This window comes from Nyctereutes procyonoides, unplaced genomic scaffold, assembly GCF_905146905.1.
Source record: "Nyctereutes procyonoides isolate TBG_1078 unplaced genomic scaffold, NYPRO_anot_genome, whole genome shotgun sequence".
NCBI classification, from domain to species: Eukaryota; Metazoa; Chordata; class Mammalia; order Carnivora; family Canidae; genus Nyctereutes; species Nyctereutes procyonoides.
In genome coordinates this window covers 10,698,190-10,715,824 of record NW_026575082.1, presented here as the reverse complement: position 1 = coordinate 10,715,824, position 17,635 = coordinate 10,698,190, and the positions used below count along the sequence as shown (strand labels likewise).

At 32.4% G+C, this 17,635-nt stretch overlaps 1 protein-coding gene across 2 annotated transcripts in view; it reads right to left on the bottom strand.

The window, feature by feature from the left end:
• LOC129514644 (cadherin-19) overlaps positions 1 to 17,635 on the bottom strand; it is a 92,022-nt gene that overhangs the window by 33,912 nt on the left and 40,475 nt on the right. The window contains exons 4-8 of one of the 2 annotated variants that reach the window (XM_055333400.1): positions 17,086 to 17,205; positions 15,529 to 15,693; positions 8,794 to 8,975; positions 8,000 to 8,253; positions 3,601 to 3,722 (exon numbers count right to left, since the gene is read on the bottom strand). In XM_055333400.1, coding sequence (XP_055189375.1) covers positions 3,601 to 3,722; positions 8,000 to 8,253; positions 8,794 to 8,975; positions 15,529 to 15,693; positions 17,086 to 17,205 — 843 coding nt within the window. The remainder of the gene's footprint in view (positions 1 to 3,600; positions 3,723 to 7,999; positions 8,254 to 8,793; positions 8,976 to 15,528; positions 15,694 to 17,085; positions 17,206 to 17,635) is intronic. The other variant, XM_055333401.1, reaches the window with a different exon arrangement.

The following is a 17,635-nucleotide window of genomic DNA, read 5'->3' as shown; positions in this document are numbered from 1 at the left end:
AATATAAATATGTTATGGCTTTAAAGTTTCAAGAGAAAATTTATTTCAAAAAAACATGTATTTTTTACAGATATTTATTAGAGAGAGAGCATGCATGTGCACATACACACACATGCACATATGCTCAAGGTGGGAGAGCTAGAGGAAGAGAATCTTCAAGCAGACTCCCCACTGAGTGTGAGCCCCGGTCCGGGCTTTATCCTCTGACCATTGAGATCATGACCTGAGCCAAAATCAAAAGTAAGACGCTTAACCAACTAAGCCACCAGGCACCCCTAAAAAACATGTATTTAACATACTTTTGCACAAGACACTGTTCTTTAAAATCTATTCAAAATATTAATCATTTCCATTTCAATGACTATCACATCATCAACAAATGCTTTCATCAACAAATGAACATGGACAAAGCGACAGCAACAGAATGAGATGAGCACACCTCAGAGCACAGTCAGAACAAGTATCAAAGTAGAATTTAGCTAACATACTTACAGAGATTATCAACTGTTGGACCCTGACATGGTCAGACAACATGAATTGATTTAGATCCTACACTGGAGTCACTAAGTGCAGTAACTTTGCAATTAAACTTTATTTTTTAAGAATAAAAAATGTAAAATGAAACTTGGTTAAGATTACTGCATATACATATTTAAATCAGATAGCATTGAAAGCAAATATTTTTCACATTCTCAGTAAGAGACAATGTGACATAGTGTGACATAGGATTAAGACATAGGCTTTGGAATCTGGTATGATTGTGATCCATCCCCAGTTTCATCAGTTAGCAGCCGGGCAAATAAACTGTGTTAAGTTTCAGATTCATCTTCTCTGAAATAGGAGTGATGTTTGCCTCAAATTTTTATTAAGAGCTGTAAAAATGCTACTAAATGTAGAATTTCACACAAAAAGTATATTCATATATATGTACTTTTATAATCATATATATATATTTACATAAGTATGTGCAATAAAAGTAATCTATTTAATACAATGTAAATCCTGAAAACTCACGAATACTCACGGCCACTTTGCAAACTATGTATTTTATAAACAGATATCTAAAAATGTAAGAAATGACATAGCATATTTTTTCTCCATGAATCATAAATGGTACCCAGTGTTTAATGTCATTGTTATTCTCTTTTTATTTTCCTCAATATATACACATTATAATATCTATGGTCTTAGTGCAACCTATGTAGTAAGTAATATTGTAAATAGTTGAAACAGTTCAATTTCCTGAATATTATCTGTTCACACACCCACCCACATATGTAAGTACATTATATTGAACATTTCGGACCATTGTTTTTTTCTAATAAAGTGAAGCCTGTTGATCAACTGGTAAGGAGTAATACGTCAGTAAGATCTTAAGTCTCATCTGATTATTTCTGTTGAGTGGGTCGCTGAGTCTTTGGATATCACCTCTGAACACAGTATGTAGTGACATAATTTAATGGAATAGATAATATACTTTGTAGTATATATGCAAATATACATATGTATGTTGAATGAATATTTTTTGACAGCAGCTATCTTGCAATCCAGAGATTTGTGTTATTATTTTTATTTTATTTTGTAACACTACAATTTAACTCCACTGTCTTCCAAAAAAGGGTGGGGGCCAAGCAAAAATATTTCAGTGTTTCTCTAGAGATCTCCAAGACATCTTTTTGATATAATCATGTTATTAATGGGAATTGCATAATTGACTTATCTTGCAACCTTTCATACCAATTACTCATTCATCCTTTTTTCTATTCATTCTTAAAATTTTAGAATGCTTTGTGTCTCAGAACACACATAATACATCTTAAAGATTCTGCTTTCTATAACTCACATTGTAGTACCTCTAATTTAACACAAACTAAACGATATATTCTCACAAAAAAATCTCCTTTGAATATAAAATAAGCTCACAGCTTATATACATTTATTAAAACATGCTCTTGTAATAGATAAAATAGCATTTTATAGAGAAACACATTTTTCAAAGATGTCTATCCTTCCCTTGAACTGATTTGAATTCTTTTTCTCAATAGTTTTGTAAATAGTGATATTATAAATAATTTGTTCTCAAAAAACCCAATGAATAAACCTCTTGCTTTTAGAATACACATCTTTATGTTTTCTGACACCAAGAGCCTTGGCATTTCTTCTGTTACAGCAGACTTTTATTCCTTCTAACATTTGCTTCTTATTCTTTGTTGTTAAGTTAAATGGAAAATTCAAAACCCAGACCCAGTCCTCCTGCAGTGTTTCTATACATAGAGCTATTCAATGCATGACAAAAAAAATATGCAGGAGATGCTTTCCACTCCACCATATCCCCAGTCAACTGCTTAATAAAGTAAGAAATAAGATATATGTTTAAAGGTTTAAAAAAAAAAACCCACACAAGCCAGAAAAGTAAATTAAAATTTATGCAGAATCAATTATAAAGGATGCATTCCAGAATATTTCACATTCAAAAATTTAATTATTTACTGAACCATATAAAGTAAGCCTATCAATTAAATAAAGGGAATGATCTTGATCATCTTTTATATTGTATTGTATTTATTCCTTTGAGTGTGAATTAAATAATATGTTTGACTTAATAGCAAATTAATCGATAATTTTGAAGACACTATACAAGTAGTAAATTAGGATAATTTTATCTACTTTTTACAATCTGAAAATGGAATCATCTGCCTAATTCTGGAAGCAAAACCCCAAAACTAAAAAACATAAATAAAGACAAATAACAAATAACAATAACAATTGGTCCCCACTGAGTACTGAAGATGTGACTGTTAGCACAACTTCCACTATAAGCTTAATTTGAAAATGTCTTGACTATGATTACTGTTTTTGATGTACCAATGAATTTTAGTTGTTTGACTCCTTCATATTTTTCCCATAATTTCATTGAAATATGTAAATGCCTGAAGTTTTAAAAGGCTGTGTTGGAGTGTTACCCTATCCCTAATATCCAAGTATATACTAACACTTTGATCCAAAAATAGAACAAGGCACAGGCATTCTGTATTTTATTTCCAGAATAGTGCCCTCATGAACTCATACAGTCAGTCTAAACTGATTATGGTTAAATGGTATGATATTACTAGACAATTAAACATTTCTCTAAATTGAAATTTTTCTCTAAGTGGAAGATTATAACTTTTTTCCACATATATGTATTTTTTAAGGGTGAATTTTTGAAGGGGGGATGTACATAAGACTTTCTTTTTTCATTAAACTCATAACTTCTAAGAGAACCTATAGAAAATATATATTAAATATATCCCAGTTTTAAAAATCTTGCAAAATTTATATTCAATTTTTCACAATAAAAAGTCTTAAAGTATTTAGCAGTAAGTATATAAATAAGCTATAATAGGAATTAATAGACACTGGTAATCTAAAATGATAAAATAAAATACACATATATGAATATATATATATATATATATATATATATATATATATATATATATATATAATTTAACTCCAGTTCCAATAAATTTTAGGCTAGCTTCTTTCCCTACATTTGGCGATTATTGAATGGTTGAAAATATATGCTGAGCCAATGTGTGGTCCTAAATGAGTACTTACATTTTTCTGTGGCTGTAATACTTAGGTTGTACCAAGCACTAATCTCTCGATCAAGAGGGTTAGTTGTGATGATTGTACCATTGTCATCAATACTGAACACTTTGCTTCTGTTAATAGAATACCTGCACCAAAGAAAAAGAATTCTTTAATTTTATTATTTTCTCTGTATAACTGTGATATATAAAACCCTTTTGAGGCAATTAGACAAATTAAATGCGTACTCCATATAGATAATGTAATGCTGAACAATTTTAGAAAGGTGCATGCATATATTTAAGATTCCACTCAGTGAGGATTAAAAAGAAAAGAACTAAACTAAAATGGTCTCAGATTTAAATTGATGTATGCTAAATCTAAACACGTAATTGATTCTCAATCCCAAAAGAAAATTTTAACAAGTGAAAGATTTAGCTAAAAAGAAATGGTAAAAATGTCATTTGCAAAATTAAGAGGAGTACAATTAAAGAGCAGTAAAAATTAACGCTTCTTAACCTTTTTTTCTCCTTTGAAGCAATGTAAAGCATATCCTCACCCTAAACTGCTGAGTTTCTTTCCTACCCATATAGATGCTTGCTAAATCTGCATGATATTATAATTACCTGATTGCTGACATATGAGAACTGTTTGGTTTTGTTTGTTTAAAGAAAAATGCTTTGATAATATTTAATAAAAATGAGATGGTTTTGTGTGTGTGTGTGTGTGTGTGTGTGTGTGTGTGTGTATCCTCCAAAAGTAAGATAGTAGATGGAATATGCTGTTAGAGCATGCATGGAAAGAAGCCAGATAAAATTCCCTCATGCAAAAGCCTGGAAAATGATCTCAAACTCACAATGAAAGAAGCCTTTGAAGTACTCAGTATGTGTTATCTACTTGCAAATGATTAATAATAAAAATTAAAGAAGAGTAATAACTTGGGTTCAATGATGACTTCTCATTGCACATATATTCCTGAAGACTTTGATGAGACATCAATGAGGTTTGCCATAATTATGTGGCAAGAGATGAGAATATTTTAATCTTGAATTGACAGGTCTCTAAAAATATCACACTGATTTGTAGACTGGTGTTCAGGGGGGAATTAAAATAGAAATTACAGAGAATTCAGCTTTAAGGGAATTTGGTTTCAATTCAATCCCATTTTAAACTTTTAGAAGCAATTTACTGCCATATCCACAAATGGTCACATTTCCTACTCAGAGCAGATCTGTTGGCAAAGAGCAATAGTAGTTTAATAGTTAATATCTTGTATTAAGCATCTAGAATAGCCTGTTTCTATAATAAATCATTCGTTAAAACCAATCAAATGTTTGAAGTAATTTTCAAATAAAAGTTTTAAAGATCATGACCTTGCATCATCAGTAACATTTTAAAATAGTCAATACGCGCTATTTAAGAAAGGAAAGTTGTGTGCAATACATTTTAGAAAGAGCTTGAGCTAAAAAGCTTAAAATGTGAAGTTTTGATGTTTGGTTGATTTTGGATTTCTTTTTTATGCAACTCTTCGTTCCTACAAAAATGCTGAATGAATACAATGTGCCCACATTCTCCCATTGTCAACAGCTCTTGCCTGAATGGTAAACAAATGGTTCTTCCATGCATGCTTCTCCAGATGTCTATGCCTCGTGTTCTTAATCCTCATATGCCTCTACAAAAGTACTATTCCCACTTCACAGACAAAGCAACTGAGACACACAAAAGCCACCCCCAGAAACAAATGGGGATTTTTCCAAGTAGGCTGCAGATCTACTAGGTGTTTCAAGGATTTTTAAGTGCTTCCATTAGAACACAGATGAAAGAGGTTTAACGACAACCTCTTCCACAGAAGACTCCTATATTCCCAAAAACCCACAGAGCTCTTCCTGTTTGTCACATACATGACTACCCAGGTTATTTATCTTTTTATGTGAATGTTTGGACTTTCCTAAGGAATTGGTCTGAATTCTTGGGCTTGGAGTCATTCATGGCTTTTCCCTATAATATTGTTTAATGTTTATGGGATCAAAAGTTATGTTCTTTCTGATAATGTTAACTTTTGTCTATTCTTCCCCTGCCCTCAGTTGTCTTGCTGAAGACTGACCAATTTCAGGTCTAATTATTGCATTCTTTCTTAATATCTACACCCCATTTTTCTTAGACATTCACCACAAACCTTATTATTATAATTCATGTTCAAGGGATATTTTCTCAAGCTTTTCTGCACTTAACAATGACAACAATGGTGAGAATACTTTGCTAAACCAGTTAATCTCACCGAAGACTTGCTGAAACTGAGCCTGAGAATCTCCATACTTTGGAGAAATATCAGGTAATTCTTACATGGAGGGAAAACTAAGTTAATATGAGTTATTTGAATTAGGTGTAATGCAATTTGTTTTCTATATGTTAATTTCTTTTCCCCAAATGGGGAACACCCTGAGGGCAAAATAGAATGCCCTTTAATTTCCTTTGGTTTCTATATGTCTTGCTACCCAGTGAGTATTAAGGAAGATATATCACACTAAAAGTCACATTGAAGTCATTTAGCATTTGCTTTCAAACATTTTTTGGATCTTTTGTTCCCCAAAAAACCCATAAAAACAAAAACAGTGGGTGGATACCTACTGAAATGTGTTCAATGGCTATTTTCATCCTAACAAACATATGAAAAGCAGTCTTATTTAAAAGGCACCTCCAGGGACGCCGGGGTGGCTCAGTGGTTGAGTGTATGCCTTTGGCTCAGGGCATGATCTCGGTTCCAGAATCAAGTCCCACATCGGGCTCCTTGCAAGGACCCTGATTCTCCCTCTGCCTGTGCCTTTGCCTCTCTCTTGTGTATCTCTCATAAATAAATAACAATAAATAAATAAATAAATAAATAAATAAATAAATAAAATCTTTTTAAAAAAGGCATCTCCAAATGAAACAATGTCCATAAAAGACATTAAAACCATTCTTTCGATAGGCTCTAAAAAATGTTTACAGTGATTAAAATTTCAGTATAAAAGGAAAAACTATTAGCTAAAATATTCTTGGTAGAAAATCAAGTAACCACCAATAGTGATACTAAAAAACACATAACACCTATTAATATTTGGGTGTGGCTCACTTATTTGGCTCATAGATAGGTAATATTTTTACTTGTAGTAAACACACAACTCCAGTAATTTTGTATTATTTATAAATTATGCTATGTTTATAAGCATCATTTCAAGCATTTATCATCCATCGTCTACTTATACCACTATGATTAGATATTTAAATTGTTTCCTATGTTTCATTATTATAAATGATAGTATAATAAACATCTTAATCCGTAAAGGCATTATTTTAGAATTATGTATTCTTTAGTATTCTCAAAATACATAGGTGACTATATATACTACTTTTAAAAATCTAATTACTGGGATCCCTAGGTGGCGCAGCGGTTTGGCGCCTGCCTTTGGCCCAGGGCGCGATCCTGGAGATCCGGGATCGAATCCCACATCGGGCTCTCGGTGCATGGAGCCTGCTTCTCCCTCTGCCTGTGTCTCTGCCTCTCTCTCTCTCTGTGTGACTATCATAAATAAATAAACATTAAAAATAATCTAATTACTGGGTTATAATTATATACATGAAATATGACATATATACTTATATTTATTACAGAAAGTACTATTACTCAGTGGGAACTATATCTAAATATCAGAAGGCAGTGTTTTATGTCTAGGAATTACACTGGGAAAGTGGGAGCATTTCTCTGTTTCAAAAACTTAAAAGAAGCTTCTTTGAATCAAAGCCCCTACAAAATACAAAGCAATAGCCACATCTTCATAAATACATGGAAGTTTGTAAAATTCTCAGAACTATGAAGCATGGAGAACAGAGGAATAAGGGAAGGTGGTGGAAGGAGACATGTAACAGGTTTTGTTTTCCTGTCTGACCAGGTCTACAGTCAAATACTGAAAAAGATATGAAAATATAGCACCTGAAAATAACAGACTAGAATAATAGATGGTAAATATTATTTAATTGCAACACAGAAACTTGTTCCTAACCAAGTGGACTAATTTCATGTTTACTATTTTAAGGGTATCCTGTGAAAGCTTTCTCAATTTTTAAATATTAATTTAGTAGTATTTAAATAAAGCATATTTTGGTCAGATTTGCTTCTGACTTAGCATAATCAGTGGTTTTTTTTCCCTCACCCCAATTAATAGAGCTGATTTCATTGAATTCTGGTTGGTGACTGACAACTGTACAGCTATAATTGCTTATTTTACCACAACTTTATCAATAGTTAACTGGTTTAAACTGTTGCACCTTTAATAAGTGCCACATAAAGGAATAACAGATTTATCTTTGTTACATTTCTATGACATTTTATTTTCAGGCTAACTTGTAATCACTCATTTATTAATACAAAGCTGCTTTGCACACATACCTGATGGGAGATTTCCTCTGATCTGGATCTGTGGCAGAGACCATGCCTACAAATGACCCATGTGGGCTTTCTTCCAAGATTTCAAATAGGTAATATGGGAGGAGGAAAACAGGAGGCTCATCCTCATCCTCTACCTGGACCCTTACAAAGGTGGTGGAAGCTTCAACATGGTATTCCATAAGGTGCTCAGCAACATGGCGGTTTTTAACATTTGCTCTGATAAGATAGTGGTTCTGGTGCTCAAAATCCACTTTCTACAAAGAAATACGGTGTGCAGAAGAATAAACGGCTTCATTAACCCAAGACATTATTTTAAAAAAAAAAAAAGTTTGGGTTATTAAGTCTTAGTTGCTTTTTAGTTACGTTTTGCTTCTCATGTACTTGCTTAGATCCCTCTGATATTATCATTAAGCGGCCGCATAGCAAATCTCTGTGTTTTGTTATTTACATCTATTATAAAATGTTTTGGATTTTAGGATTAAAATTATACTTTTCTAGGCATAAATATCCTATAGGATTGAGTATTAATTTTAAGATCTTTCCAAAAAGCTTGTCCTCTAAAAGTCTTTAAAAAAATAATAAAAAAAAAACTACTCTACAAATAATTTGAGACTCTGTAATACCTCTGTCTCATCTCTGAGTTCCTTTGCTCCCTAAACCATAAATCACATTTCAATTCAGTTCTCATTTCAATTACTTAATGAAGCAACAACTAACTGGCTATACAAAATAATTATATGCATTTCTGATTTGATTTTTATCATCTGTGAAGTAAATATTATAAATATATCTACCTTTTTTAATATAACTATTCCTTCTTGTGTCTCGTTATTAGTTATTATGTCAAATGTCTGTGAATCATCTTCAATGCTGTAATCCATTTCTGCATTCTCTCCAATGTCATTATCATATGCCATGATTCTTCCTATTGAAGTCCCAGTGGGTGCAGATTCAGAAACAGTTAGGCGGTATAACCCTTTAAAAACAAAATGCAGATACTTCACACAAATAATAAACATAAGGAGCTCTCAATTTTAGCACCTTTTTTTTTTGTGGACTATGGGAAAACCCATACCCTCACTTTCTACCAGTTAACTTTACCTAAATCAATATCTATCTATCTAACATCTATCTATCTATCCATCCATTTATCTATCTATCCCTTCTTTTTGTAATCTGTATTTTGTATTTCCCTAATATCCTACTTGAGCATCTATTAATGTCTCTCAAATATAGCTTAGGAAGTCCTATCACCAGTACATATATTTTCCAAACTTCTATTCATATGTATACTTTGCTGATATTTTTGGATTTATTTTTTATTATATCCTTCAACCATCCCAATTAAATTTGATAAAGAGTTTTCAATTTCACTCTGATACCTAAAGTTTACAGTAAATGTAAGTGTGGATTAGAGATGGGAGAGAATAAATAAGTGAGCTGTAAGTATAATAGTCTGATTTTTAGATTCTGAGCCTGAGTTCATTGGCCATAGTGGAAATGAAAAAAAAAAAAAAAGAAAGAAAAAGAAGAAGAAGAAAAGAAAAGAAAAGAAAAGAAAGAAAAGAAAAGAAAAGAAAGAAAAGAAAAAGGGGATCCACAAGACTTAGTGAATGGATGTAGTAGTTTGAAAACCATGCTGAAATCAGATGACCCCATTCTTTTGGTTACATGAAAACAATAGCACTTATATTTGAAATACATAGATGTAAATAATTAGCTTTGCTTCCTTTATTTTTCAGAAGTAACTTGCATGAAGTTGATAAAGAGTTAGCCATTTGTAAGTTATTATTTGTGATTTATGTTAAAATGTGGGAAATAATAATATATGTCATTATTCTAAAGAATGAAACTTGGGGGCCCTGGGTTGCTCCTTTGGTTAAGCATTTGATTGTCGCTCAGGTCCAGTTCTCAGGGTCCTGGGATCAAGCCCCACATCAGGCTCCTGTCTCAGTAAGGAGTCTGCTTCTCCCTCTCCCTTTGCCCCTTCCCTCAATTATGCTCTCTTTCTCTGTCTCTGTCTCTCTCTCTCAAATAAATACATCTTTATAAAAAAAGAAATGAAACTTTGTAGAATTTAAAAAAGGAACATGTAATAAAATTTTTCTTTAAAGAGATTGATTTTCTTAGAATATAGCAAGTCACTTCACAGATTGCCTTGTGAGATTATCCTCCCTTTTTTTTAAAATGGGTGAAATGTCACTTAAAAGTTGCTAATATTTTTACAATCTTCAGGAAGCAACAGCTTAACTGTGCTGCAAAGTGGTTGTGTGATTTTCCATTGTGGGAAAATGCATACTATAGAAAACAGAATTTCAGGAAGAGGGAAGTGCAAGCCAAAAGGCCACAAAACCAGTGATTAAAGTTTTCCAGTGACCTAGGTAGGTCAATTGCCTGGTGTTGGTTTGTCCATGAAAAAAAAAGGTAGAATGCTAGGACATGAGCTCCCAGAAGTAATGGAACAGGACTGGATAATGGCAAATTGTTTAGGACAATGGAGGTTATATTAAGGCCTGTGACTTTTTCTGTGAGTGACATGGTAAGACATTTGAGTGATATAATCCGACCTGCATTTCAGCAAAGTCACTCAAGTTGTGTTGGAAGTAGACCAGAGGAGAACAGAGGTGGAATCAGAGAGTAGATGGAAGCCTATGACAATAATGGAGACAAATTAAGAGGGTAGTATGAACCACAGTTGCAAATACAATTGTTGAGAAATTCAGATTAGGGATATTTTTAAAAGATAGAGCCCACAGGATCTGCAGAGGACTGAATTTCGGATATGAGAGAAAGAATAGAGGGGAAGGTGACTTCAAAATCTTTAAACAAATAAGTTTTGTTTTTTATTAGGAGAGATTGTGTGTGTGTGTGTGTGTGTGTGTGTGTGAGAGAGAGAGAGAGAGAGAGAGAGAGATCATGTGCACATGCAGTCACAGAACATTGAAAATCAGAGACTAGCAAGAATTTTGCAAAATTGATCATCAATTCAGTCGGAGTTGGAAATTAGAACTGACGTAGATTTGGCTCAGTGTCATCAAAGTTGGGTTGTTTGAATTGAATTGAATGGGCGAGATTTTGCCCTGAGCAATACAAAGGCTGGATTTGATAGTCTTTGAAATGAGAAAAGCTATGAAAAGAAGAGGTTTAGAGGAGAAGATAGGCATGATCAGAAACTCAAATATATGTCTAGTTTAAATATATATAGCACATAAATGAAGATACTGAGTAGACAGTTGTATATACATATGTGTAGTTCAGGTCAGGGGTTGGTTTACACTGGAGGTATGTATCTGGGAGAGTCAGCATAGAGGTAGCATTTAAAGTCACATGGCCAGATGAGAATATCAAGGAGTGAATGAAAAAGGATGAGAAATGATATTCTAAGGCCTGATAATAGAAATACACAAAGTTTACAGTATGTAAATGTAAAGAGGAGGCAAAGATGATTAAAAAGTGACCACTGAGATAGATGAAAAAGCACATAAGAATGGAGTAATCCCTATCAAATCTTGCTGAAAAATGACACTATATTAGGACTGAGAATTTATTGGATTTGATTGCACATAGATTATTGATAGAATCGACTGGATCAGTTTGGCCAAGCAGTGTGGATGAAACTCTACTGAGTGGTCTCCAGAGAGTTTAAAAGACAGCAAATAAGATAATGAGTTTGACATTTCATATTTTTTAAAGATTTTATTTACTTACTTGAGAGAAAGAGAGAGAGAGAGCACGCACAAAGGGAGAGGGAGAAGCAGACTCCCTGCTTGCAGGGAACCCAGCACTGGGCTTGAAACCAGTACCCTAAGATCATGACCTGAGCCCAAGGCAGATGCCTAACCAACTGAGCCACCCAAGCACCCCTCAACATTTTAAAAATTCTTTTCTCTAAAGGAAAAGAAAATGAAGCATGATTAGCTAGATACAGAAGTGAATCTATAATGTATTTATTTTGTTTTGTCTTTAAGATGAAAACAATGACAACCACATGTTTGAATGTTAATAGTAATTAACAGAGTAGATGCCCTTGATTGAGAGGTGAGGGGAGGTTGTACATTCAGAGGAGATATGTATTAAATATTTAAAATGAGAGGAAAACAATAGGATTAAAATCAGGGAAAATAGTTTAAAGAATAAGGAGGTCAGCATGCTTCTGTTCTGGAACAACAGACAATACACATACATTCACATGATTATGGTGTGGCATGGAAACAGAGAAAACTATTTTAAAGAGTGAGGTAACTTTATGGTACTAGAATCATGTTCACCACACTCAAATTTGAAAATAGTAATGCTATCATTTTACATGAGGGGTGTGGTTAGCTGTAAGAATTTTAGAAACTATTTTAAATATTCTAATTTGTCCAGATATATGTCAATGTATACATACATTGTTATTTATGCTTATAGATATTATGTTTATCAATGTTCATGATGTTAAAGTTAAGAAAAATGAGAAGAAATAAGGATGGCAGCAGAAACTTCAAGGGCATTTTTGTCTCAACAAACATTCTTTGGGCGTACTGCCTTCCAGATTCTTCAACTTATTATTTCACCTTCATCTGAATAAAACATAGACTAGATTTATTCAATATATTTTTCTGTATTTATTATATGGCAGTCATTTCATAAAGTCCTGAGTATTTCAGATTACATTACACATCACCTTCTTGTCTTTAGGACACACACTTTGTAGAGATAGTCATATACACGATGCATTTATAACATGGAGATGAAGGTCACAAACTGCTGCCTTATTACCTAAATTCCATCCAAAGAGGAGCTGTTTCATTGACTTATAAAGAAATCAGGAGCGGTGACTCAAATGATACGAAGCTGCAATGATGTAGGATAAATAAGTTTACAAATCCAGTGTACAGCTTGGTGACTATAGTTGATACTACTGTATCATATAATGGGAATTTTCTGAGAGAACATCTCAGGTGCTCTCACCACACACCCCCACACAACGTAACAATGTGTGGAGATGGATATGTTAATTAGCTTGTCTGTAGTAATGATTTCACTATGTATATGATATCAAAACTTCATATTGCATACCTTAAATCTATATGATTTTTTTTAAAAATGGCCACATTAAACTGAAAAATTTTAAATTTGACAACAGCACAGAAATACATCCAGATTTATAATTTTTTTGAAAATTCAGAAGATCTAATAACTCTGGGCTTTGCACAAATTAGCTGAACTGCATCATGTCTGCATCACTTAGGGGGATGTGTGTGTGTGTGTGTGTGTGTGTGTGTGTATGTCGGTGCGTGATCTACTTTTCTCTTTGAAACATGCTTATATATTCCACCTATCATGATAATTGCTCATGATTTCTAGAATTGCTTGTAAATGCATTTCTGTTGCTAAGAAAGAATCCCATGGGGGGAGAGGAATCTCCTAAGAAAAAAATAATTTCTCCCAGACTTTCGCAAGAAACTCCTTCTGAAACACAACACGTGATTTAACTTGTATTTATTACTTATTAGAGCAATTGGGGCCTATTCATGCAACAAAAGTAAAATATATCCACACATATATGGTCAGTTAATTTATGTCAAAGGAGCCAAAATATGCAATAGGTAATGTCAGTCTCTTTAATAAATGCTATTGGGAAAATTGGACAATCAAATGAAAAAGAATGTAACAGGACCACTATCTTACACCATACACAAAAATTAACTCAAAATGGATTAAAGACTTGAACTTAATAGACCTGAAACCATAAAACTCTTAGAAGAAAACATAGGCAGTAAGCTCCCTGACCTAGGTCTTGGTTATGATTTTTTGTATCTAATATCAAAAACAAAAACAACAAAAGAAAAATTGAGTGTACTATATCAAACTAAAAGCTTCTGCACAGCAAAGGAAACCATCAAAATGATGAAAAGAAAATTTACTGATGGGAGGAAATATGTGTAAATTATATATCTGATAAGATGTTAACTCCAAAATATATAGAAACTCATACAACTCATTATCAAATAATAATAATGATGATGATGATGATGATAATATTAAAAATGGACACAAGACCTGAACAGACATTTTTCCAAAGAAGGCATACAGATGGTTAACAGATCTATGAAACAATGCTCTATATCATTATTCATCAGGGAAATGCAAATCAAAACATAATGAAATATTACCTCACATCTGTTAGAATGGCTATTATTTAAAAGACCAGAAATAAGAAGTGTTGGTGAGGATGTGGAGAAAAGGGAACCCTCGTGCATGGTTAGTGGGAATAAATTTGTGTACCCATCGTAGAAAACAGTATGGTAGTTTTTCGAAAAATTAAACATAGAACTACCTTATGATCTAGCAATTCCATTCCTGGGTATCCATCCAAAAAAATGAAAACACTAATTAGAAAAGGTATCTGCACTATCATGTTCATTGCATTATTATTCACAATAGTCAAAATACGGAAACAAACTAAATACCCACCAATGGATGCATGGATAAAGAAATTATAATACACACATGCACACACATGAACACACACAGAGGAATATTACTTATTAATAAAGAAGAATGATATCTTGACATTTGCAACAACATAGATAGACCTCAAGGGCATTATGCTAAGTGAAATAAGTCAGAGGAAGACAAAGACCATATGATCTCTCTTATATATGAAAGATTGTGTGTGTGTATATGCATATGCATAAATCATAGGTGAATATAGAAATAGGTGAATTGTTTTTATTTGTTCTTAGTTTTAATATATCAAACAAAATTAAAAAATAAAATAGTATCACTTGAGATAATTACTGACAGTAGACAAAAAAATAAATCCCCCAAAATATCTGTGTTCTAATACCTCAGACCTGTGAATATATTACATAAAGTGAAAAAAGGTAATTATAAAGGTTGCAGGTAGAATTCATATTGCTAATTTGCTGACCTTGAGATATGGAGATTGTCTTGGTTTATCCAAGTGGGCCTGATGTAATCACATCAGTCCTTAAAGTGAAGAAGAGGCAAAAGTGCAGGTCAGAGAGATGACAGTGTGTGTAGGATTTAACACCTTTTGCTGTGTTTGAGGTGCATGAGTTTATACAAGAATCAGAAAGATGCCTTAAGGAGCTAACAGTGTCCTTCAGCTGACAGCCATCAAGGAAACAGTGACTTTAATCTTACAAACATAAAAAACTGAATTTTGTCATCAACCAAATCCAAAGAAATGGATTCTCCCCTGGATCCTTGGAACACAGCCCTGAAGACACCTTGAATTTAATATGGTGACACCTGCAACAGGTTTCATTAAGGTAATAATTTAAGACATGAAATTTGTGGAAATTGTTATAGAAGCAATTTAAAAAGCCACATTAGTCTTTTATTTATATTTGTCTTTTCACACTAATAAAAATAATCACATATAGAATAATTGACAAATTTATTTTATACAATTCTAGTGCTGTTGTAGTGCTTTAGATGCAAAACCCTACTATCTGCATATATTTAACGTAAGTATAATTATGTTTTAATGAAAATTTAAGATGTTTTCTACTTACTTTCCTTAAATATAGGTTTATTGTCGTTAACATCAGAAAGTTTAATTAATACACTTGTTGTTCCAGACAGAGCTCCAGGCAGACCAATCATATCTTTGGCTTGAATAATTACCCAATACTCATCTTGCAATTCTCTATCCATTTTAGAAGATATTCTTATGACTCCTTTAAAAATGTAATAAAACATAATTTATTATTTCATATTAATCATGGTATTCTCATAGTTAATTTCTTAAGAATTCAATCATACAATAATTCTTTTGACACATTTTAAGTCACTACAATATGCTAGACACTGTCTTGGAGAAAATAATAATAATATTAATTAACAATAATAATAACAATAATAAATACCAACTCTGTCTAGAGTTTAAAGTAGTCATCACAATACTAAAAACACTAGTAAATCCTTAAGAAAATAACCATGTTAATATAATCTGCAGGTAGAAAAGAGGAATATCTTATTTTTACCTCAAATTATTTTTGCTATCTTCCCTAACATAATATTCGTGTGCTACAATTAACTTCTCCCTTTTTTTAACTTCTCCCTTAAATTTGAAAGAAGTTAATCATAAGTAAATGTGTAAATTGCAAAACCAAATTTATGCAAAAAATATTGTGCACCTGTGATGTTAAAGTTTATTTTAAGTCATGATATATAAAGAAGGGTTTGTTTTTGACCAACAGTTTTTCATAATCTACCAATAGAGATAAATATGTACACAGATTTTCAAACTCAAGATGGATCATAATAAATAATAACTTTCTACAAAATTAGTGAAAAAGTAATTAATTATCACTGAAAAAAATAAAACTAGGAGAAATTTAAGGTGGTGCATAGGACAAGAGGATGCTGGCCTAAAAATTTTGGGAACACTAACACAAAGAAAGAGAATGGCCAGTCCTCAACTGTGTCTGGGGAAAAGTGTTCATTAAAAGACTGTGAGATCTGTAAAATCACAAAAGGATAAATTGGACCATATTGTGATGGCATTTTAATTGTGGACTAAAGTGATTTACAAGTATAATCTGTTATATGAATCACTATAGAATACAGTGAATATATTAAACAGACACTGCTAATATCTCCCTATGTTTGACTCCAGAGAGAATTGGGTGTTGACTCCATAAAGAATTGGGTATCTCATGTGGTTTTAGTTTAGTTTGCATTCTCCTGATTACTCCTGAGGTTAATCATTTTTATTAATCTTGTAGGCTTTTTGTATACCAAATTTTTAGCCAATTGTTTTAAATGTCTTTTAGTATGTTTTTAAATTGTTTTTTTTTCTTTTTCCAATTGATTTGTCATAATCTTTACATATGTTTTATACCTTATACACAGATTTTTATAGTGGTGTAGATTTAGAAAATTTAATCTCTGAAAGTTAGAAAAATCAGCTAAAAGCCTAAAAAGATTTAAATGTTTAAAAGTACAGCCCATTTAGTTTTTGAAATATCAGGTGTACTGTACAACATGTTTATATACAGATTAATTTTTGCTCTGACATTTGCCTATGTAGAATCCTGTTGAATGGCACTTTTTTCATTCAGAAATACCTGTTGTTGGTTCAATGGAGAAATATGGTTGGCCTTGTAGTAAACTGTACAGGAGACGAGCATTATTACCACTGGCGGGATCATCAGCATCTGTTGCTGTCACCTGGATGACTAATGTTCCTCAAGAAAATATAAATAGTAACAAGAAATTAAGACTGTGATATTATTGAACAGCGTGGTATTACTGAACAACACAGTTCTATATAGCATTCTCTTTTAAGCAAGCAAGTGGATGATATGCAATGAAAGAGAAGCCCTCCTTGTTCAGATTTGTAAAACTAATATCATCCTATATAAACAAGAGAATATAGCCTCATGCAAAATAGCCCTAATTCCTATAGGCAATGTAGAATTTTAAACGTAGATCTATGCTGTAAAGAAATGTAACTATTAAATGATCCATTATAATGTATAATTCAGGGTCTTTCAAAGGTGTTGGCATTAGTGAAATAATCAAAAGAGAATTGGAAGCAGTTTACTTTAAAAATTATATTGTGACCTGTAACTAAAAAAAAGTTACAGAATGTTGATAAAATATTAATAAAAATCA